This window comes from Pecten maximus, chromosome 7 (assembly GCF_902652985.1).
Source record: "Pecten maximus chromosome 7, xPecMax1.1, whole genome shotgun sequence".
Taxonomy (NCBI): domain Eukaryota; kingdom Metazoa; phylum Mollusca; class Bivalvia; order Pectinida; family Pectinidae; genus Pecten; species Pecten maximus.
Genome location: NC_047021.1, coordinates 5,564,575 through 5,587,951, shown reverse-complemented (window position 1 = coordinate 5,587,951; position 23,377 = coordinate 5,564,575). Strand labels below are relative to the sequence as shown.

General features: G+C 35.5%; 2 protein-coding genes across 2 annotated transcripts; both read right to left on the bottom strand.

Annotated features, from left to right (window-relative positions):
* Positions 1–312: 312 nt before the first annotated feature.
* LOC117330994 (golgin subfamily A member 8S-like) lies at positions 313–3,570 on the bottom strand. Its single transcript, XM_033889588.1, has 7 exons — positions 3,493–3,570; positions 2,873–3,263; positions 2,353–2,375; positions 1,574–2,166; positions 1,433–1,456; positions 1,118–1,141; positions 313–938 (listed from the first exon to the last, which is right to left on the bottom strand). Exons 2-7 carry the CDS (start codon positions 3,162–3,164, stop codon positions 896–898), a joined length of 999 nt encoding a protein of 332 aa, XP_033745479.1. The 5' UTR covers positions 3,165–3,263; positions 3,493–3,570; the 3' UTR covers positions 313–895.
* A 5,121-nt stretch (positions 3,571–8,691) lies between these two features.
* On the bottom strand, positions 8,692–12,467 carry LOC117331015 (cingulin-like). Its single transcript, XM_033889608.1, has 4 exons — positions 12,173–12,467; positions 11,862–11,884; positions 11,183–11,667; positions 8,692–8,752 (listed from the first exon to the last, which is right to left on the bottom strand). The coding sequence occupies exons 1-4, from the start codon at positions 12,465–12,467 to the stop codon at positions 8,719–8,721; spliced, it is 837 nt and encodes a 278-aa protein (XP_033745499.1). The 3' UTR covers positions 8,692–8,718.
* Between the last annotated feature and the right edge of the window lie 10,910 nt (positions 12,468–23,377).

Below are 23,377 nucleotides of genomic sequence, written 5' to 3'. Positions count from 1 at the left end.
TATTGATAGAATACACGATGACCTTTATGTGCTTTTAAATGACCTACGCAATTGAACACGGAGGATAAACATTGAAATGCGATACATTTTGTAGAAACCCACTACGTTGTTAAACTAAATAAAAAAAGTGTACTTCATTGACTCTTAAGAAGCGCTTATGAAAGCAAACGTACGTTGGGATATTTATGTAGATAGGAAGTGTTGTAAGGTAGCTTTAATATATACTATTTGTAATATCCAATAATCTTTGGCGGTCTGTAATATTTACTTGATATGTGAAAGCTTATACCTTAAATAAAATAAAGCATGAACAAAAAGGCAATTTTATTAAAGTAAGACTCATAACTGCCGCAAAATTTCTTCAGTCGACAATTTGTTTACATAATGGTCTATCAAAGTTGTCTCCCCTAGTACAGGTACGCTTCACCGACGACCAGCACGCCAGCGACTTCAAACAACAGTTCACAGTGTATTTAATCCATGTATGGTCTGTAATGAAAACTACATTGTTTAATAGAAAACAACGTCACATATAATGCTGTGGAACTTGTAATCATAATTCCAATGACATTCATTCTTTGAAAGCAGAATGATCTTTCTTCTTGCACCATTGTCCATATTTGTCAGTCATCTCTTATATTTCATTCTTATAACACTATACTTTCCAACGATATTACTAGTAAGTAAAACATCAAGCTATCAATTGAACAAACGGAACAACAAAACTGAAACCTAATTAAGACATCACATTCCTGATTACGAATGTTAGCTATCTACAGAAAAACCAGTGGTAAAATATAATTTTGTTGTGTGGTATAAGATCCTTGTGTTTTAATAACTTAATGATAACTATTGTACAATGTGTATAGATGATGTTGATCTCGGAACCTACGATTCACCTTCTCCTATTTCGTACATCCTCCAGTGCTTGGGCCAACCTGTAAATTTTAAATAAAACATCGTTGTTATGATGTCAGATATTCTTAATATAAATACGTTGACAGCATATTCAAATTATTTTCTTTTGTGAAATGGGCGTTTCTCTTGAAAAACAAAAGTGATTTTGATTTATTAAAAGTCCAACTCCAAACAAAGTCTCAAAATCTTTTCTACTTACTTTGGGTTCAAAGGGGTGGTGAATCTGTAAGAAAAGTATGGAAGCTTTACACATAAAGCAAGTTGAAGAAATACATGTTTCACAAATACAGGAGTGAGTGTTTCTTCAATTTAAAAAGTTAAGAAATTAGTTCCAATTTAAACACCACATTGATATGCGTTATAATAGCTTGATCAACTGGTCCGTTTTACTATAACGTAATACGTAACATGTTTAAGTCTCTGATCATTCTCTCATACAACATGATAACCACTGATATTTGTTTGAATTAACAAGATACAAATTGAGATTAAGAAAAAATGTTCTATTACTTACGGATTTTTTATTATCTTCTGATTACTGAAAAGACAAACGTGTGAAAAATAAATAAGTTTACAAATTACGTGGTAAATAAATTTTATCAGATTAACTGCAGTGTTGGGTTCAAGATTCTAGCATAAATAATCTTAAATTTACCTGTTATCTCGGTTTTGGCTACTTTTGTCATGCCTTATTTGGTTTCGAAGATACAAATTCTCTTGTTTGACTTTTTTCAGTGAGTCGGTGTATTCTCTTTTTGCCCGTGTTAACTCCACTTTCAATTCATCTCTCTGCCTTTGAAGCTCTATGATTTTATCATTCAAGTTTTTTGTTTCTTTCTTTGTTTTAGTGCGTTCCTGTTCAAGCTTGCTCTGTAAGGCTTTAAGCTGTGTTTCCAACCTTTCTATTTTGGCTTCGTTTTCCTTCTGCTGATCTTCGCTTTGTTTCAGTTTAGAAAACTCTGCTTTAATGATATCTGTATTGTGCTTTCGCAATTCCAGCGTTTGCCTTCCTGTCACCTCTGACTGATGCTGTTTAAATAATTCGAATTGTTTTTGCATCAATTCCATTTGTTGTTGTTGCAGTTCATTTTTCAATTCGTCTATGATTTGTTTTCTGGTAGAGTTTTCTTTGTCGGATTGAACGGCATCACTAAGCTGTCGTTGGACAGAAAAAGGCCCACTATCACTCCTTCGCAATGGATGCCCGGATGTTTTAGGTCGACGGTCATCCAATGTTGAATCCAATAACTGTTACAAAAAGTGATCAATAAAAACATCATTAATCCTGATAAAGGCAATGAAAACAATGAAAGTTAACCCATTTATTCTCAAATGAAAATCTTAAAAAGTCAAAGTATTGATCATATCAATAATTAACCGAATTTTACCTAATATGATTATTAAAAGACTATTTTATGTATAAATGTAACTTACGTTTGAAGCTTCAGCAGCCTGATCTGTAGAATAAAGGAGACAGGTTTGATATGCATAGCATTGAAATATATTTTTATGCACCAAGAACCGCATTTATCACATTAATGGTATGTTCTACCCATAAATAGTTTATGACATCATAATGAATATATGACGTCGCATATATGATAAATACAAGTTTTGTGATTAACAAAATCTTACACATGTGGCTGTATAATATATAATTAATTAAACTCGTTAATAATATTATATGATATCAGCCTAACGGTTCCATATTACATAGTCACTCATGTAATACGCCCTGTTTATGCAATAGTTGCAGTTTTACGAAGACATCTTCAAAAATACGCTGCAATAAGACTCAACAAAGTAAACAATATTTTTAAATCCGTTGTTTATGAATCTTGAATATCCATATTATATTTTTGGATATATACACATATATGAATATTAAACATTGCTGAATAAACGACACATTTGAAACATCAAAATTAAAAACAGTAAAAAGTGTTAACATTACCTTCCTGAAGTTTTTGGACGATAAAATCGTATCCATTGCCAGCAAGAATCGCCATAAAAGCGTCCAGGTAAGGCTGTGATTTACGAAATACTAGATAAAGGAGTGCTTCCGCTTGCTGGCTCTCTGTTTCCTTCCCTAATACATTTCTGCTGGCATCAATGGTTATCAGAGATTCTTCTATCATCGTGTCAAGGATGTCATTCACGTGAATCTGTTTCAACAACTTCCAGTTCCTCTGCATGGCGGACGTTGTAATTTTGATATCCGTCTGAGCTTTCAGCTGACTCGACATTTTGGCCTTTGTTCTTCGAAATGTCTTTGGTTAGAACTTGGAGCCAGTTTAGTAAGGTTTCTAAACCTGTAAGTGTCTGTCGTACAATCCTTCTAATAGCTAAAATGTATAATCATTAATGGTTACAATATTTGCAATTTGTTTATATATTGACAATATCGAAATACAGATATCAATTTATAATAGTAACATGTTATGTATCTAAATAATATGTTATTACTTTCTATCACACACGATAAGAATATCAAAGTGATAACGAATCAGTCTTCAAATGCATTATTCAGTTTGACATTTATATAAAGTTATTACTTACTAATTACAAACGTACCTTTTTGTTACTTCTAACTTGTTATGTAGCATTTCATGTACTAAGCTGGCTTTCAAATGGCTTCCTTCGTTCAAATTATATACTTGCGTATAAACTATGATACTTCAAATGTAGATTAATTACACGGATATATTATGCCTAATTCAATCCCAACAATTAGATCGTAACCAGCTCTATTTAAATAGTATTCCTTAATCAAGATTGATTGGCTAGATAGCGGCCATTTGATAGCGGAGTCACATCGGTTCCTTATTGAGCGTGTGTTGACACTGTAGTAGTTTGGACTCTGTGTTTTATGATATTCATAATGATATGCGATGGCTTTTCAAATCATTTTAGTATCAACAGTGGAAGATTGATCGTAGTGGCTCAAAGTCTTTTCAGACCTGATTTGATAGACTGGTAGGAACGTCACACAGACAACTGAACATCACTCTTGTATATACTCAGTCAGAAACTTGGTCAGAAACTTGGTCGTACACTTCTCTACGAAAGGTCGTCACACATGAGTGTGAGGTGAATCCCCAGTATGTTAAATGGCCTTGATTAATTAGGTCAGTGCAGTATAAAGACAATAGCTCATAAAAGACCTCCTGGTATCGATAGCAGGAGACATTTTTATTGGACAATGCCTTTAATAGAAATGCTAGTACTTTTTATAAATTACATCATCTTATATTGCTAATTATTCCCTTCTAACCTATCAAACTGTTCTACAAAATGCATAGTCATTCTGAATTTTTATCTGATGTATGATACATAAGGACAATAGCATACCACTCTATATTGGTTGAAATGCATTTCAAACGTTGTGGGTCCGCGGTGGCCGAGTAGTTACAGTGTCCCCTCATTTTTTCACTAACCCTTCACCTCTGGGTCGAGAGTTTGAATCCCACGAAGGTTAAATGCCTGGTACTGACAGCAGGCTGGTCGTTTGTCTCCGAGTGCTCAATATTATTGTCTTCGCATACCTGTTCATAGCTTCTACTGTTTTGATCATTGCCCCCCGTGTGTGTGTGTGTGTGTGAATCCTTTGAAATGATTGGTCCTTTAATTGTTTTTTATTGTTAAATATATATAGACATAATATATAGATATGAAAGGGGGAGGGGGTATAGTTTCGTAGTGTTAGATATAATTCGGGGTTGTAATTTCGGTAGAGAGCAGATCGGTGGGTTGATACGCTATTCAGGTTTGGCAATTTTACACAGTAACTTCGCCTGAATGTGGAGGGTATTTTCAGATAGATAAGTCGTAGGTATTATGAGCGTATACGATGATAAGTTAGTAAATATTATAATCTAGGCATACGAATTTGTCTCTACTGTCCATGTATTTTATATAGTATTTATCTATATTAGAAGTAATACGTTGTATACTGTATTTCAGGGCGTCCATTTTCCCTCTACAACAGTACACGGAACTGGGTTATTTAACACACAAACTGGGCCCCTCAAGTTAGACCTTAGAGCTGACTTTACAAAACAATGAGTATTAATTACTAATGTTGCCAAATTAACACAATGTCGGCTGACCTATTGATATATTGATAATGGTCACATTGTGTTCGCTAAATCGACTATAACTTTAGAATTGTTACTAGTTAAACGATGATTTCTTCTTGTACATAGTGACATGAGCTACAGATATAGCGATACACGAGTCTATACAGTAATCACTGACTTGGGAATTTACTAAATACTTTTAATTTTTGTAATTAAGGGACACTCTCTTAGTTGTAGGAAATATCTTTTTAAAATATAACGCCGATCTGATAATATTTTCCTACAGTGATTTATACATGTATAGCCGCTTTAACGAAACTCTCTAATACATAACAACTTAGAATTGTTATCGATGTTAAAAGGATTCAATATACCACCCACAGAGCCAATGTTTCGTCGCAAAATTCTGACATGATGAAGTAAGTAGGTAAGCCAATGATGTATAGGTGATGATGAACCGAGTCTTAGAATGACGAAATAGCTGTGTGATGTCCCTAACATCACTGACGAGTCATAGAACGACCAAATAGCTGTGTGATGTCCCTAACATCACTGACTGGTCATAGAACGACGAAATAGCTATGTGATGTCCCTAACATCACTGACGAGTCCTAGAATGACGATATAACTATGTGATGTCCCTAACATCACTGACGAGTCCTAGAATGACGAAATAGCTGTGTTATGTCCCTAACATCACTGACTGGTCATAGAACGACGAAATAGCTATGTGAAGTCACTAACATCACTGACGAGTCCTAGAACGACGAAATAGCTGTGTGATGTCCCTAACATCACTGACTGGTCATAGAACGACGAAATAGCTATGTTATGTCCCTAACATCACTGACGAGTCATAGAACGACCAAATAGCTGTGTGATGTCCCTAACATCACTGACTGGTCATAGAACGACGAAATAGCTATGTGATGTCCCTAACATCACTGACGAGTCCTAGAATGACGAAATAGCTATGTGAAGTCACTAACATCACTGACGAGTCCTAGAACGACGAAATAGCTGTGTGATGTCCCTAACATTACTGACGAGTCATAGAACGTGGAAATAGCTGTGTGATGCCCAAACATCACTGACGAGTCCTAGAACGACGAAATAGCTGTGTGATGTCCCTAACATCACTGACGAGTCATAGAACGTGGAAATAGTTGTGTGATGTCCCTAACATCACCGACGAGTCCTAACCAACGAAATAGCTGTGTGGTGTCCCTAACATCACTGACAAGTCATAGAACGTGGAAATAGTTGTGTGCTGTCCCTAACATCACTGACGAGTCATAGAACGACCAAATAGCTGTGTGATGTCCCTAACATCACTGACGAGTCATAGAACGACGAAATAGCTATGCGATGTCCTTAACATCACTGACGAGTCCTAGAACGACGAAATAGCTGTGTGATGTCCCTTACATCACCGACGAGTCCTAACCAACGAAATAGCTGTGTGGTGTCCCTTACATAACCGACGAGTCCTAACCAACGAAATAGCTGTGTGATGTCCCTTACATCACTGACGAGTCCTAAACGACGAAATAGTTGTGTGATGTCCCTAATATCACTGACGAGTCCTAAACGACGAAATAGTTGTGTGATGTCCCTAATATCACTGACGAGTCCTAGAACGACGAAATAGATGTGTGATGTCCCTAACATCACTGACGAGTCCTAGAACAACGAAATAGATGTGTGATGTCCCTAACATCACTGACGAGTCCTAGAACGACGAAATAGCTGTGTGATTTCCCTAACATCACTGACGAGTCCTAGAACGACGAAATAGCTGTGTGATGTCCCTAACATCACCGACGAGTCCTAAACGACGAAATAGCTATGTGATGTCCCTAACATCACTGACGATTCCTAGAACGACGAAATAGATGTGTGATGTCCCTAACATCACTGACGAGTCCTAGATCCATAGCCTGACATCATTTCATTTTCATTTCTGACATGGAAATAACACGTCTGATCGTTTTGTAATGACTCGAGAGTGAAACTATATATTATCTGGTTGTTACATCAGTGACTGGAATATCTGAGCCAGCATCACCTTCCCGGGTAGGTTCGGATTAACTTCATTGTACTGACCTCAGTTAATACACTAATTATCTGTGCTTGTAACGTATTAGGTCGATTTTGATGTCATCAAATAATAGTGAAAAGTCTTTTTTTCCAGATATTGTTATGATAGCGGAATTGTGGCACAGTTTGCAGGCAGTGTTATAATAGTGGAATTATGTCACAGTTTTCAGATAGTGTTATGATAGTGGAATTATGTCACAGTTTTCAGATAGTGTTATGAAAGTGGAATTATGTCACAGTTTTCAGATAGTGTTATGATCGTGGAATTATGTCCGTTTTCCAGATAATGTTTTGAAAGTAATTTTTAATTGTGTCACAGTTTTCACGATTTTGTTATAAGATTGGAAATGTGTCACAGTTTTACAGATAGTGTTATGATAGTGGAATTGTGTCACAGTTTTCAGATAGTGTTATGATAGTGGAATTGTGTCACAGTTTTCAGATAGTGTTCCGATAGTGAAAATGTGTCACAGTTTTCCTGATGGTTCTTTGATAGTGGAAATGTGTCACAGTTTTCCCGATAGTGGTATGATAGTGGAAATGTGTCACAGTTTTCCCGATGATGCTTTGATAGTGGAAATGTGTCACAGTTTTCCCGATAGTAATATGATAGTGGAAATGTGTCACAGTTTTCCCGATAGTAATATGATAGTGGAAATGTGTCACAGTTTTCCCGATAGTAATATAATAGTGGAAATGTGTCACAGTTTTCCCGATAGTAATATGATAGTGGAAATGTGTCACAGTTTTCCCGATAGTAATATGATAGTGGAAATGTGTCACAGTTTTCCCGATAGTAATATAATAGTGGAAATGTGTCACAGTTTTCCCGATAGTAATATGATAGTGGAAATGTGTCACAGTTTTCCCGATAGTAATATGATAGTGGAAATGTGTCACAGTTTTCCCGATAGTAATATGATAGTGGAAATGTGTCACAGTTTTCCCGATAGTAATATGATAGTGGAAATGTGTCACAGTTTTCCCGATAGTAATATAATAGTGGAAATGTGTCACAGTTTTCCCGATAGTAATATGATAGTGGAAATGTGTCACAGTTTTCCCGATAGTAATATGATAGTGGAAATGTGTCACAGTATTCCCGATAGTGTTATGATAGTGGAAATGTGTCACAGTTTTCCCGATAGTAATATGATAGTGGAAATGTGTCACAGTTTTCCCGATAGTGTTATGATAGTGGAAATGTGTCACAGTTTTCCCGATAGTAATATGATAGTGGAAATGTGTCACAGTTTTCCCGATAGTGTTATGATAGTGGAAATGTGTCACAGTTTTCCCGATAGTAATATGATAGTGGAAATGTGTCAATGATTTTACCGATCGTGTTATGACGCACATTAACCAAACTGACTAGAAGAATAACTGAGAAAAGCAGAATTTTTATTTTGCATATCTTGAGACAAAATGAATATTCAATTACTGAAAAACACATTTCACATCCTCTATTTATCAGTCTGTCCTGAATAATTTAACAATAACTACAAGATCAAGACAATTAAACAAGAAAAAAAATCTCAGTAGTTTTGATGTGTTCGGTAGATAAGTCTGACACGTTACAAACAACCAGTGGGTAGACTGATATTCCTCTTCCTTAATAGCATTACCGCTTCTTATTCCCTGCTGATCCATCCAGTCTGTAAAATAAAACATACACTATCATAAACTTTGATCATGGTCAATAAAACAAACACTATCATAAACTTTGATCGTGGTCAATAAAACATACACATAAACTTCGATCGTGATCAATAAAACATACACTATCATAAATCTATCGTGATGTATTTGCAACTGATTAGCTCTGATTGGACGTGATCAATAAAATAAGAAAAATTATCAAACATGATAACCTACAGTTACATACTTCATTGCAGACTTCTGATTGTTGAAAATGAGAGAATATGTATAAAATATTATGTGTTGGTGAAGGTCAAGATTTGAATTTCCTATCGTAGCTGTACCCGATGAATATCTATATGTGTACAATTCGCATCCATGATTGTATGTAAATACACTGCCATCCAGGTATTCATATCATCTAATAGACGACTTATCACTATGAACATGTCAGGGTATCGGGCCGAGCATCACTGCGCCATTGAAAGTTCTTTTTTTAAGAACGCCGATGTGGCGCAGTGGTATAAGCTGCGGGTATTTCTGGCTAGACGTTTGAGTGCCGTATATCATGAGTTCGAGGGCCGGTCAGGGCTCGAGTCATAAAGTTGTCTTCCTTCGCCAATTGTGTTACAATTGTATATAACATAGTAACATAAATGACGAAGGAAGACAACTTTTTTACAACGCCGATGGGGCGCAGCGGTATAAGCCGCGGGTATTTCTGGCTAGGCGATTGGGTGCCGTAGATCGTGAGTTCGAGAGATATTGACATCTGTGATAAACAATAGATACTGAAATTGAACTTTTAACATATGGGTCACTGTGACCTACTTCTCGTAGAATTGCCACATAACAATGAAAATGTCGTCTGGGATAACCTATACATCCTGGATCTATTTTTTTCATTTTTATTTTTTCCTCGCAAATAAAGATCACAGTGACCTTATTTTCAAAACATTGCAATAGGACAATGAAAACATTTATGATAAGTAATAGATGCTTAACTTGAATTTAGCAAAATTCGGCCACTGCGACCTACTTCCGAAAAAATGCCACATGTCAATGAAAATTGACATCAGAGATGAGTAAGAGAAGCTGAACTTGCATTTTGCAAAATTATGTCACTGTGACCTGTATTAATTCCACAGAACAATGAAAAATGATATCTTGGGTGAGTAATAGATGCTGAACTTGACTTTTACAAAATAAGGTCACTGTGACCAATTTGTTTTTAAATTTCTACAGAACAATGTAAAATGACATTTGTGATAAGTAATAGATGCTGAACATGAATTTTGCAAAATTAGGTCACTGTGACCTACTTTTCTAAAACTTGCCACAAAACAAAGAAACATTGCAATAGGGCCATGAAAATTGACATCTGGGATGAGTAATAGAAGCTGAATTTGCAAAATTATGTCACTGTTACCCACTTTTCGAAAATTGAGACTTAACAAAAACATTGCAAAAGGACCATAAAAATTGACATCTGAGATGAATAATGGATGCTGAATTTGAACTTAGCAAAATTAGGTCATTGTGACCTACTTTTCTAAAAAATTACCACAGAATAATGAAACATTGCAATGAGACTATGAAAATAGACACCTGGGTTGAGAAATAGTACCTTAGTAATTTAGTAATCACCTACTCGAATCTCTCAACAATAAAACAAATGTTTGTGTCGACATACATCAAATCAAGAAACCAGCCTATATCATTCATTTAACATTAATTAACTGCACCATCGTGCTACGAGACCACTGTCCTCTTGTCATATTTTATATTTAAAGCGTAAAATGCAAAAAAACTAATAATTTTGATTTTTGAAGATTTAAACATAAAACATATTTAAGCATTGATGTCATTTTTGTTCAGGTTCATCGGGGTAAGAAACAAATTTTGTTTGCAAACTGTATGAATCCGCTTAGCGGATTCTTACAGAAGTTTGCAAACAAAATTTGTTTCATACCCCGATGAAACTAAAAAATTGACATCAACGCTTATGATTAATTTTTGAAAATGATTTTCTAATTTAAAACATGTTTTATGTACAATTTTACTGGTTTTAAATGGGATTCATTTTCTCAAATCAATACGCAACGTCAATTGTCGTATTGTGACGTCACATTTTTCGCGCCATTCTCGGAATTTCTTTCATAGAAGAATGAAAAGAATTTTTCGACCAATCACATTTGAGTATTTACCATGAAAACAAAGAAAAATTAATTATATAGATTTAAACATAAAATATATAAACGATGTCAAATGTAAAGAAGTATTGATGTCTTAGTCTGTACTAACGTCTCACATAAGTTATTATTATGAAGTTATTTTGTTACATATATATTGGTATTCATGCAGTATTCGACCTGCAATATGTATCTTTTTCTCATTCCACAAAATTCTTACAAATACTGCCTGTCTTCAAATTGATTAATATTTACCTGTTAACCTCTCTTTGGCTACCTCTGGCTTCCTGGACAAGATTTCGAAGATAGAGGTTTTCATGTTTCACTTTTGTCAAGGTTTGTTTTAAATCATCTCTTTCCTTTTCCAATTCTTTAATTGCCGCATTGGATTTTGTCGTGTTCTCTTTCATTTTAGTGCGTTCTTGGTCTAGCTTCTTCTGCAAGGCTTTCAACTGGGTTTCAAGTTTATGTATTTGTTCCTCATTCCTTTTTTTCTGTTCCTCGGTTTGCCTCAGTTGAGCAAATTCTGATTTTACGATCCTTTCATGATGCTCCTTTAACTCTCGTGTCTGATTGGCTAATTCCGCTGATTGACGCTGGTTTAATAATTGGAATTCTTGTCGGATAGTTTCTATTTGTTGCTGTTGCATTTCAGCCATCAGTGCGGCGCCAATTTGTCGCGGAGAAGTTTTCCCGCTATCGGATTGAGCATCCTCACTCAATTGCCTAGAAGTTCTTGGCTGATAATAGAGATATAACATAAGCAGACAATGGAATCAAAATGCAGATTACGAAACCTCATATATGTTTTGGTTGAATATCATATTACACATTATGACAAAAAGATTGGATGTTGATATTACATTTTCGTCGAATATTGCTTCTTTTACATGTTTTAAAGTTAATTATATTGAGAAGGGGAATGATAACTTACTTTGGAAGCATAATCAGCTTGATCTGTGGGAAAAGGGAAATATGAATCATGTGTAGTATCATACATGGTGGTTATAGATAATTTATAATATCTAATATCATGTGTAGCATCATACTCTGTGTTTATGCATAATTTAATAATATCTAATACCATGTGTAGCATCATATATGGGGGTTATATATGTATAAATAATATGTTTTATCAGTGTTTAATCTGTTTATCTATTTAAGCTGTAACACAATATACCACATTGAACTTCAACGCAAAAATCATAACATAAAAATTAAAATTGAAATGCTCAGAAATATTACCTTTTATGAGTTGTTGAACTACAAAATCGTATCCATTTTTATCAAGAATGGTAACAAAAGCATCCAATTTATGTTGTTGTGGTTTACTAAAAACTAAATATAGGAGAGCTTCTGCTTGCTGGAGTTCTGTTTCCTTCTTAAGGATACTTCTGCTGTCTTCAATGCTTATGAGGGACTGCTCTATCATCGGGTCAATGACATCTTTAGCTCGTATCTGCTTCAATAATGACCAGTTCTTTTGCATGATGGAGGTTGTTATCTTGACATCCGTTTGGTCTCTCAGTTGATCTGACATTTTAGCAACTATTCTTTAGGAGGATCGCTTGTTGACGCGACCCTGGTAATGTCAATATCTATTCAGCTGAAATTTAAATAGTTTTTATTTCTAAATAATTACATCACATTTGTGGATGGTTTTAAAACGAAGCGCAGCTTTAAGACAATGTTTGCTGATTATTGTCATCAGCTATTCACATATGACAATATATAAAAATAATACGGTCTGCACATAAAGCAGCCCTTACCGCTCACCATTAATCTCAAAATAAAAACAAATATATCAATAAAAATCATCAAATGCTCTAGTTCGACGTTGTAATTGAATTTCCAATTAAACAAACATACCTTTCAGATGTGCGTTTATCAAGTAGCATACCGTGAGCAAAACCGGTGTTTAAATCGTTTATTCCATTCTAATCTCCTAGCTTATCACCTATCATATTACATTACCAGATTAATTACACCAAATATTATGCATAGTTTAATGTCAATAATGTGATCTAACCGGGTCTATTGAAATTTGATTCCATCCTGAAATATTATCTAAACTAGGTTATGTCAAATGACCTGGCAGGCTAAAATACTCGTCTTTCGAAATACATTGCTTATGTCATAATAAAAATTACGAACGTCAGTGTAGTAAATCTGATTTTACTGAATCTAACGTCATTTTGAATATTGTCTATACAAATATATCAAAGTATTATATTAATCAACATTCTTTGTAACGTATGATATAATTACAGTAGTCTACTATTCTACCTTAGTGGTAATGTATTATATATTTATCGAAGTCTACTATTCTACCTTAGATGTAATGTATTATATATTTACAGTAGTCTACTATTCTACCTTAGTAGTAATGTATTATATAATTACAGTAGTCTACTATTCTAACTTAGTGGTAATGTATTATATAATTACAGTAGTCTACTATTCTAACTTAGTGGTAATGTATTATATAGTTATAATTGTCTACTATTCTACCTTAGTGGTAATGTATTATATAATTACAGTAGTCTACTATTCTAACTTAGTAGTAATGTATTATATAATTACAGTAGTCAACTATTCTAACTTAGTGGTAATGTATTATATAATTATAGTAGTCTACTATTCTACCTTAGTGGTAATGTATTATATATTACAGTAGTCTACTATTCTACCTTAGTAATAATGTATTATATATTACAGTAGTCTACTATTCTACCTTAGTGGTAATGTATTATATAATTATAGTAGTCAACTATTATACCTTTGATGTAATGTATGATATAATTACAGTAGTCTACTATTCTACCTTCGTGGTAATGTATTATATAGTTATAATTGTCTACTATTCTACCTTAGTGGTAATGTATTATATAATTACAGTAGTCTACTATTCTAACTTAGTAGTAATGTATTATATAGTTATAATTGTCTACTATTCTACCTTAGTGGTAATGTATTATATAATTACAGTAGTCTACTATTCTAACTTAGTGGTAATGTATTATATAGTTATAATTGTCTACTACTACCTTAGTAGTAATGTATTATATAATTATAATTGTCAACTATTATACCTTAGTAGTAATGAATTATATAATTATAATTGTCAACTATTATACCTTAGTAGTAATGTATTATATAATTATAATTGTCAACTATTATACCTTAGTAGTAATGTATTATATAATTATAATTGTCTACTATTCTACCTTATTAGTAATGTATAATATAATTACAGTAGTCAACTATTATACCTTAGTAGTAATGTATTATATAATTATAATTGTCTACTATTCTACCTTAGTAGTAATGTATAATATAATTACAGTAGTCAACTATTATACCTTAGTAGTAATGTATTAATAATTACAGTAGTCAACTATTATACCTTAGTGGTTATGTATTATATAATTACAGTAGTCTACTATTCTACCTTAGTGATAATGTATTATATAATTACAGTAGTCAACTATTATACCGTAGTAGTAATGTTTTACATAATTATAGTAGTCAACTATTCTACCTTAGTAGTAATGTATTATATAATTACAGTAGTCTACTATTCTAACTTAGTAGTACTGTATTATATGATTATAGTAGTCGACTATTCGCAGTCATCGAAGCGAAACAATCGACATGCGCGGTATAAATGACTTGTCAGAGTTCACTGACGACACGATATAATTCGATCAATTGTTAGTAAGTCCCTTATCACCGTCGAATGTACATAAAGGTCTGCTTTGTGATTGCGGTTTGACTATTCTATATGAGTAGTGCTCTGACTATTCTGTATGAGTAGTCCTCTGACTATTCTGTAGGGGTAGTGCTCTGACTATTCTGTATGAGCAGTCCTCTGACTATTCTGTATGGGTAGTGCTCTGATTATTCTGTATGAGAAGTGCTCTGACTATTCTGTATGAGTAGTTCTCTAACTATTCTGTATGAGTAGTGCTCTGACTATTCTGTATGAGAAATGCTCTGACTATTCTGTATGAGAAGTGCTCTGACTATTCTGTATGGGTAGTGCTCTGACTATTCTGTATGAGGAGTGCTCTGACTATTCTGTATGAGTAGTGCTCTGACTATTCTGTATGAGTAGTGCTCTGATTATTCTGAATAACGTGCTCTAACTATTCTGTATGAAAAGTGCTCTGTCTATTCTGTATGAGTAGTGCTCTGACTATTCTGTATGAGTAGTGCTCTGACTATTCTGTATGAGTAGTGCTCTGACTATTCTGTATGGGTAGTGCTCTGATTATTCTATATGAGTAGTCCTCTGACTATTCTGTATGGGTAGTGCTCTGATTATTCTGTATGAGTAGTGCTCTGACTATTCTGTATGAGTAGTGCTCTGACTATTCTGTATGAGTAGTGCTCTGACTATTCTGTATGGGTAGTGCTCTGACTATTCTGTATGAGTAGTGCTCTGACTATTCTGTATGGGTAGTGCTCTGACTATTCTGTATAAGAAATGCTCTGACTATTCTGTATGTTAGTGCTATGACTATTCTGTATGAGTAGTTCTCTGACTATTCTGTATGAGTAGTGCTCTGACTATTCTGTATGGGTAGTGCTCTGACTATTCTGTATGAGTAGTGCTCTGACTATTCTGTATGGGTAGTGCTCTGACTATTCTGTATGAGAAATGCTCTGACTATTCTGTATGATTAGTGCTCTGATTATTCTGTATGAAAAGTGCTCTGACTATTCTGTATGAGTAGTGCTCTGACTATTCTGTATGAGAAGTGCTCTGACTATTCTGTATGGGTAGTGCTCTGACAATTCTGTATGAGAAGTGCTCTTACTATTCTGTATGAGAAGTGCTCTGACTATTCTGTATGAGAAGTGGTCTTACTATTCTGTATGAGTAGTGCTCTGATTATTCTGTATGAGTAGTGCTCTGACTATTCTGTATGAGTAATGCTCTGACTATTCTGTATGAGTAGTGCTCTGACTATTCTGTGTGAGTAGGGCTCTGACTATTCTATATGAGTAGTGCTCTGACTATTCTATATGAGTAGTGCTCTGACTATTCTATATGAGTAGTGCTCTGACTATTCTATATGAGTAGTGCTCTGACTATTCTGTAGGGGTAGTGCTCTGACTATTCTATATGAGTAGTGCTCTGACTATTCTGTATGTTAGTGCTCTGACTATTCTGTATGAGTAGTGCTCTGATTATTCTATATGAGAAGTGCTCTGATTATTCTGTGTGAAAAGGGCTCCAACTATTCTGTATGAGTAGTGCTCTGACTATTCTGTATGAGTAGTGCTATGACTATTCTATATGAGAAGTGCTCTGACTATTCTATATGAGAAGTGCTCTGACTATTCTATATGAGAAGTGATCTGACTATTCTATATGAGCAATGCTCTGACTATTCTGTATGAGTAGTGCTCTGACTATTCTGTATGAGTAGTGCTATGACTATTCTATATGAGAAGTGCTCTGACTATTCTATATGAGAAGTGCTCTGACTATTCTATATGAGTAATGCTCTGACTATTCTGTATGAGTAGTGCTCTGACTATTCTGTATGAGTAGTGCTCTGATTATTCTGTATGAGTAGTACTCTGACTATTCTGTATGAGAAGTGCTATGACTATTCTGTATGAGAAGTGCTATGACTATTCTATATGAGAAGTGCTCTGACTATTCTGTATGTTAGTGCTCTGACTATTCGATATGAGAAGTGCTCTGACTATTCTATATGATAAGTGCTCTGACTATTCTGTATTGGTAGTGCTCTGACTATTCTGTATGAGTAGTGCTCTGACTATTCTGTATGGGTAGTGCTCTGACTATTCTGTATGAGAAGTGCTCTGACTATTCTATATGAGAAGTGCTCTGACTATTCTATATGAGTAATGCTCTGACTATTCTGTATGAGTAGTGCTCTGACTATTCTGTATGAGTAGTGCTATGACTATTCTATACGAGAAGTGCTCTGACTATTCTATATGAGAAGTGCTCTGACTATTCTATATGAGTAATGCTCTGACTATTCTGTATGAGTAGTGCTCTGACTATTCTGTATGAGTAGTGCTCTGATTATTCTGTATGAGTAGTGCTCTGACTATTCTGTATGAGAAGTGCTATGACTATTCTGTATGAGAAGTGCTATGACTATTCTATATGAGAACAGCTCTGACTATTCTGTATGTTAGTGCTCTGACTAATCGATATGAGAAGTGCTCTGACTATTCTATATGATAAGTGCTCTGACTATTCTGTATTGGTAGTGCTCTGACTATTCTGTATGAGTAGTGCTCTGACTATTCTGTATGGGTAGTGCTCTGACTATTCTGTATGAGAAGTGCTCTGACTATTCTGTATGAGTAGTGCTCTGACTATTCTGCATGAGTAGTGCTCTGACTATTCTGTATGAGTAGTGCTCTGACTATTCTGTATGGGTAGTGCTCTGACTATTCTGTATGAGAAGTCCTCTGACTATTCTGTGTGAGTAGTGCTCTGACTATTCTGTGTGAGTAGTGCTCTGACTATTCTGTATGAGTAGTGCTCTGACTATTCTGTGTGAGTAGTGCTCTGACTATTCTGTATGAGTAGTGCTCTGACTATTCTGTGTGAGTAGTGCTCTGACTATTCTGTGTGAGTAGTGCTCTGACTATTCTGTATGAGTAGTGCTCTGACTATTCTGTATGGGTAGTGCTCTGACTATTCTGTATGAGAAGTGCTCTGACTATTCTATATGAGAAGTGCTCTGACTATTCTATATGAGTAATGCTCTGACTATTCTGTATGAGTAGTGCTCTGACTATTCTGTATGAGTAGTGCTATGACTATTCTATATGAGAAGTGCTCTGACTATTCTATATGAGAAGTGCTCTGACTATTCTATATGAGAAGTGCTCTGACTATTCTATATGAGAAGTGCTCTGACTATTCTGTATGAGTAGTGCTCTGACTATTCTGTATGAGTAGTGCTCTGATTATTCTGTATGAGTAGTGCTCTGACTATTCTGTATGAGAAGTGCTATGACTATTCTGTATGAGAAGTGCTATGACTATTCTATATGAGAAGTGCTCTGACTATTCTGTATGTTAGTGCTCTGACTAATCGATATGAGAAGTGCTCTGACTATTCTATATGATAAGTGCTCTGACTATTCTGTATTGGTAGTGCTCTGACTATTCTGTATGAGTAGTGCTCTGACTATTCTGTATGGGTAGTGCTCTGACTATTCTGTATGAGAAGTGCTCTGACTATTCTATATGAGAAGTGCTCTGACTATTCTGTGTGAGTAGTGCTCTGACTATTCTGTGTGAGTAGTGCTCTGACTATTCTGTATGAGTAGTGCTCTGACTATTCTGTGTGAGTAGTGCTCTGACTATTCTGTATGAGTAGTGCTCTGACTATTCTGTGTGAGTAGTGCTCTGACTATTCTGTGTGAGTAGTGCTCTGACTATTCTGTGTGAGTAGTGCTCTGACTATTCTGTGTGAGTAGTGCTCTGACTATTCTGTGTGAGTAGTGCTCCGATTATTCTGTGTGAGTAGTGCTCTGACTATTCTGTGTGAGTAGTGCTCTGACTATTCTGTGTGAGTAGTGCTCTGACTATTGTGTATGAGAAGTGCTCTTACTATTCTGTATGAGAAGTGCTCTGACTATTCTGTATGAGAAGTGCTCTGACTATTCTGTGTGAGTAGTGCTCTGACTATTCTGTATGAGTAGTGCTCTGACTATTCTGTATGAGTAGTGATCTGACTATTCTATATGAGTAGTGCTCTGACTATTCTATATCAGAAGTGCTCTGACTATTCTGTATGGGTAGTGCTCTGACTATTCTGTATGAGGAGTGCTCTGACTATTCTGTGTGAGTAGTTCTCTGACTATTCTGTGTGAGTAGTGCTCTGACTATTCTGTATGAGAGTAGTCTGACTATTCTGTATGAGGAGTGCTCTGACTATTCTGTATGAGAAGTGCTCTGATTATTCTGTATGAGTAGTGCTCTGACTATTCTGTATGAGGAGTGCTCTGACTATTCTGTATGAGTAGTGCTCTGACTATTCTGTGTAAGCAGTGGTTAATTTTAATGACATATAGGATCTTTAGTAAAATACTCATTATCAAAACCATTTGGTATATATAGATCATCAGATTCAGCCAGTTGCTAAGAATGTCTGCGTTCGCAGTTTTGTAGAAATTGTCGTTTTTACAGTTTCTACAGACAGCTGCATCTGATGTTCATTGGAATACTAACCCATTTAGACCATTCTCTCGTTGAAATAAATAATACATTAGGATCAAAGAAATGAAGGTCAAAAATACAACATCCTATTGCCGTACATTCATTTCATGTGCTAGAAACATTTTCAAACAGTATAAAATAAATTGCCCAAAAATAGTAATTAGGAGTTTTGTGTAAAGTAATCAAAATTGATTGACAGTATTGCCATGTTATTTGAATCAGTTACTGTGTCCAGAATGTAACCATCACACTGTGCTGTGCTCTTAAACTTCAAATAGTTCCACTTCTGAAAAGCTATGATTTTTCCTTGTGAGATGATGTGAACAAATGCGTTAGGACCAAGGACACCACAGTTGGTGATGACGGATAAGTTGATGTATTGCGCGCTTGGGCAAAATGGTCGAGTTTTGATTGAAACTCTGCATACAAGATTCTGATCTTTCTCTGATTGTAGCATTTAGACGATGTCGTCAACAGCTAGTATATATATTGACATTTTTCATGCTACATGTACTATGCTACCGGTCCGGATTGCAATACAGTTGAACCCGGCACCAATGATTACTCGGACTCAGATATAACCGTATGATGCAGTTTTAATATTAACGACGTCGGTGCAATCTGATGATCTAATTCCTATACTTATTAACGAATATATACACGTATATATTACAACTGACTTTACCAAACAATACACAATTATTGGGGTTGCCAAATTGACACATTGCCGACTGACCCATCTTAATCAGACACTATATATTGATATGATATACGCCCATAGGTAGTCAAGTGTTCAGTTTCCTAGTATCTGGCGTCATTACAATTGAAATGGAAGACAATGTCACTCTAGTTGTGAAGGGATTATCTATTACCAATATTGGTGAGTGTCTCCGATATGTGATGCATAGTTCAATTAACTGTGTTGGTGAAGAACACCATCACGTTCTCTGGTATGTGATGCATATTTTAATTAACTGTATTGGTGAAGAACACCATCACGTTCGAATTTACGAGCCTTTATATTCACATTATTCATATTGAGAAATTAAGCCAAACCTTTTCCTGACATACTAGCTTGTCTCCACCACTTCGCTTTACGCCACCAAAACCATCACGCGTGACGTCATCACCATGTCATTAAGGTGTTAAAAGAGCCTTATTTCTTATGATATCGATGACATGACGGTATGGCATGACAGAACAGTCAGTTATGTAATACATGTTCATACATCTTGATCATCAAATCGGGTGTACACACATTCTTAGACTGAGTAATTCCACGACATTACCTTAATGTAAGTGTTTAAAACATTTGTTTCTGTTTTCTGTAGTAAGTGATTATTGTTGTAAAGACATTAATAATCAATTTGAAATAAAACAGAAACATTAATTTATTTCAATTCCTTCATGTAGTTGGTTCAGCAGCGGCTGGAGCATCGGAGCCAGAATCCACTTCCCAGGTAAGTTTGAGTTAACAGAATACACTTTGCTGGTTTGTCATGTTGTTCAGTAAATACACTTTGCTGGTTTGTCGTATTATTCAGTAAATACAAAGCGTTGGTTTGTCATGTCATTCAGTAAATACACTTTGCTGGTTTGTCATGTTATTCAGTAAATACACTTTGCTGGTTTGTCGTATTATTCAGTAAATACATTGTGTTGGTTTGTCATGTTATTCAGTAAATACACTGTGTTGGTTTGTCATGTTATTCAGTAACTACATTGTGTTGGTTTGTCGTTTTATTCAATAAGTACACTGTTCTGGTTTTGCATGTTTTACAGTAAATACACTTTGTTGGTTTGTCATGTTATTCAGTAAATACAATGTGCTGGTTTTGGTCATTTTATTCAATAAATACACTGTGCTGGTTTGTCATGTTATTCAGTAAATACACTCAGAGCTAGTTTGTCGTGTTATTACTGGGCTGGTTTGTCGTGTTATTACTGGACTGGTTTGTCGTGTTATTAATGGGCTGGTTTGTCGTATTATTTCAATGCTGGTTTGTCGTGTTGTTACTGGTCTGGTCTGATGTGTTATTACTGGGCTGGTTTGTCGTGTTGTCGTGTTATTACAATGCTGGTTTGTCGTGTTATTACTCTGCTGGTTTGTCGTGTTATTAATGGGCTGGTCTGTCGTGTTATTACTTTGCTGGTTTGTCGTGTTATTACAATGCTGGTCTGTCGTGTTATTACTATGCTGGTTTGTCGTGTTATTACTGGGTTGGTTTGTCGTGTTATTACAATGCTGGTTTGTCGTGTTATTACAATGCTGCTTTGTCGTGTTATTAATGGGCTGGTCTGTCGTGTTATTACTGTGCTGGTTTGTCGTGTTATTACTGGGTTGGTTTGTCGTGTTATTACAATGCTGGTTTGTCGTGTTATTACTGGGTTGGTTTGTCGTGTTATTACAATGCTGGTTTGTCGTGTTATTAATGGACTGGTTTGTCGTGTTATCACAATGCTGGTTTGTCGTGTTATTACTGTGCTGGTTTGTCGTGTTATTACTGGATTGGTTTGTCGTGTTGTTACTGGGCTGGTTTGTCGTGTTATTACTGTGCTGGTTTGTCGTGTTATTACAATGCTGGTTTGTCGTGTTATTACTGGGTTGGTTTGTCGTGTTATTACAATGCTGATTTGTCGTGTTATTAATGGGCTGGTTTGTCGTGTTATTAATGGGCTGGTTTGTCGTGTTATTACAATGCTGGTTTGTCGTGTTATTACTGGGTTGGGTTTGTCGTGTTATTACAATGCTGGTTTGTCGTGTTATTACTGGGTTGGTTTGTCGTGTTATTACAATGCTGGTTTGTCGTGTTATTAATGGGCTGGTTTGTCGTGTTATTACAATGCTGGTTTGTCGTGTTATTACTGGGCTGATATGTTGTGTTCTTTCTGTGCTGGTTTGTCGTGTTATTACTAGGCTGGTATGTTGTGTTATTACTGTGCTGGTTTGTCGTGTTATTAATGGGCTGGTTTGTCGTGTTATTACAATGCTGGTTTGTCGTGTTATTACTGGGCTGGTTTGTCGTGTTATTACAATGCTGGTTTGTCGTGTTGTTACTGGGCTGGTCTGTTGTGTTATTACAATGCTGGTTTGTCGTATTGTTACTGGGCTGGTTTATCGTGTTATTACTGTGCTGGTTTGTCGTGTTGTTACTGTGCTGGTCTGTTGTGTTATTCAGTGAATTCACTGATTTTATGTAAAGTGTTGTACAGATCTCGGGATGATAAACACAGCCAGTCTCAGTACATCAGTAACCTTTAAAAACCGGCGATGCCAAGGAGATCTTTACATAAGAATAAGATAAAATATGTATAAGCTCATTCTCAGATAGCATTTAAGGTAAATATCTCATTACTATGCAAACCAGAAGAAACATTATGGGCATAACTTGGACATGGAATCATCGCTTTGTAGAGATGTGGACTTGGTGCAGTGGTAAGATATACGGGTAATTGGGGGTTTGGTACAGTGTCTTGTCAGTTCGAGGATCGATTAGGAACGGATGGTCTAATTTCTGTGCTCTATATATAATAAGTAATGTAATGTTGATCATAAGGTTTGAAATATCAATGTGCTGTCGTGATTGCTACACTTACATGTTCGGGAGTTTCAACATTGCCGGTAAGCCTTAGAATCAAGTACGAACTTATCAACAAAAAATAACACATTATATATTGATTTATTGACAGGATGCTTACAAAACCTCTCTTCCAAAAGAAGGCACCAGCCATGTTTCCCAGTCAAACGCTAATCAAGATGAGATGTTCAAACTGTTGTTTGATCTTTCCAAAAAGACTACCGAATCACATAATCAAGTACTGCGAGAACTGAAAGAGATAAAAGAAGCACAGGTGATAGGCCAACGTGATATCGCTGAATTTAAAAAGGACAGAGAAAGAGATCGAGAGATGTACGCACAATTACAAGCCCAATATACGAAACTTAAACAGAAAAAGGAAGAAACTACAAAACGCCTGAAAGTATTAAACATGGAAAAATTCGAACTGGCAAAAAAGCGTAACACACTGGAGGACCAACGAGATTCTCTGCTGAAGGAAGTGGAAACGTTAAAGGAGGGCCAATCAAGTGATGCCGAAAAACACCTGTCCGATATCCAGGGTAAAGAACAAGAAATAGAACGGCTGAAAAAAAGAATTTCAGAATTAGAAGAAACCATTGCGTCAAGCAGCGAAAGACATGAGCTTGACTCAGTTCGAATCCA

Excerpts from the sequence above, each read along its gene's own strand:
- LOC117331015 (XM_033889608.1), bottom strand. The coding sequence starts at position 12,467 with ATGTCAGATCAACTGAGAGACCAAACGGATGTCAAGATAACAACCTCC. Across the intron at positions 11,885-12,172 it reads AGTTCAACAACTCATAAAAG|ATCAAGCTGATTATGCTTCC; the intron begins GTAATATTTCTG and ends CTTTTCCCACAG. Across the intron at positions 11,668-11,861 it reads AAGCTGATTATGCTTCCAAA|CCAAGAACTTCTAGGCAATT; the intron begins GTAAGTTATCAT and ends CTCTATTATCAG.
- LOC117330994 (XM_033889588.1), bottom strand. The coding sequence starts at position 3,164 with ATGTCGAGTCAGCTGAAAGCTCAGACGGATATCAAAATTACAACGTCC. Across the intron at positions 2,167-2,352 it reads AGGCTGCTGAAGCTTCAAAC|TTATTGGATTCAACATTGGA; the intron begins GTAAGTTACATT and ends TTTTTGTAACAG. Across the intron at positions 1,457-1,573 it reads AGCCAAAACCGAGATAACAG|TAATCAGAAGATAATAAAAA; the intron begins GTAAATTTAAGA and ends TTGTCTTTTCAG.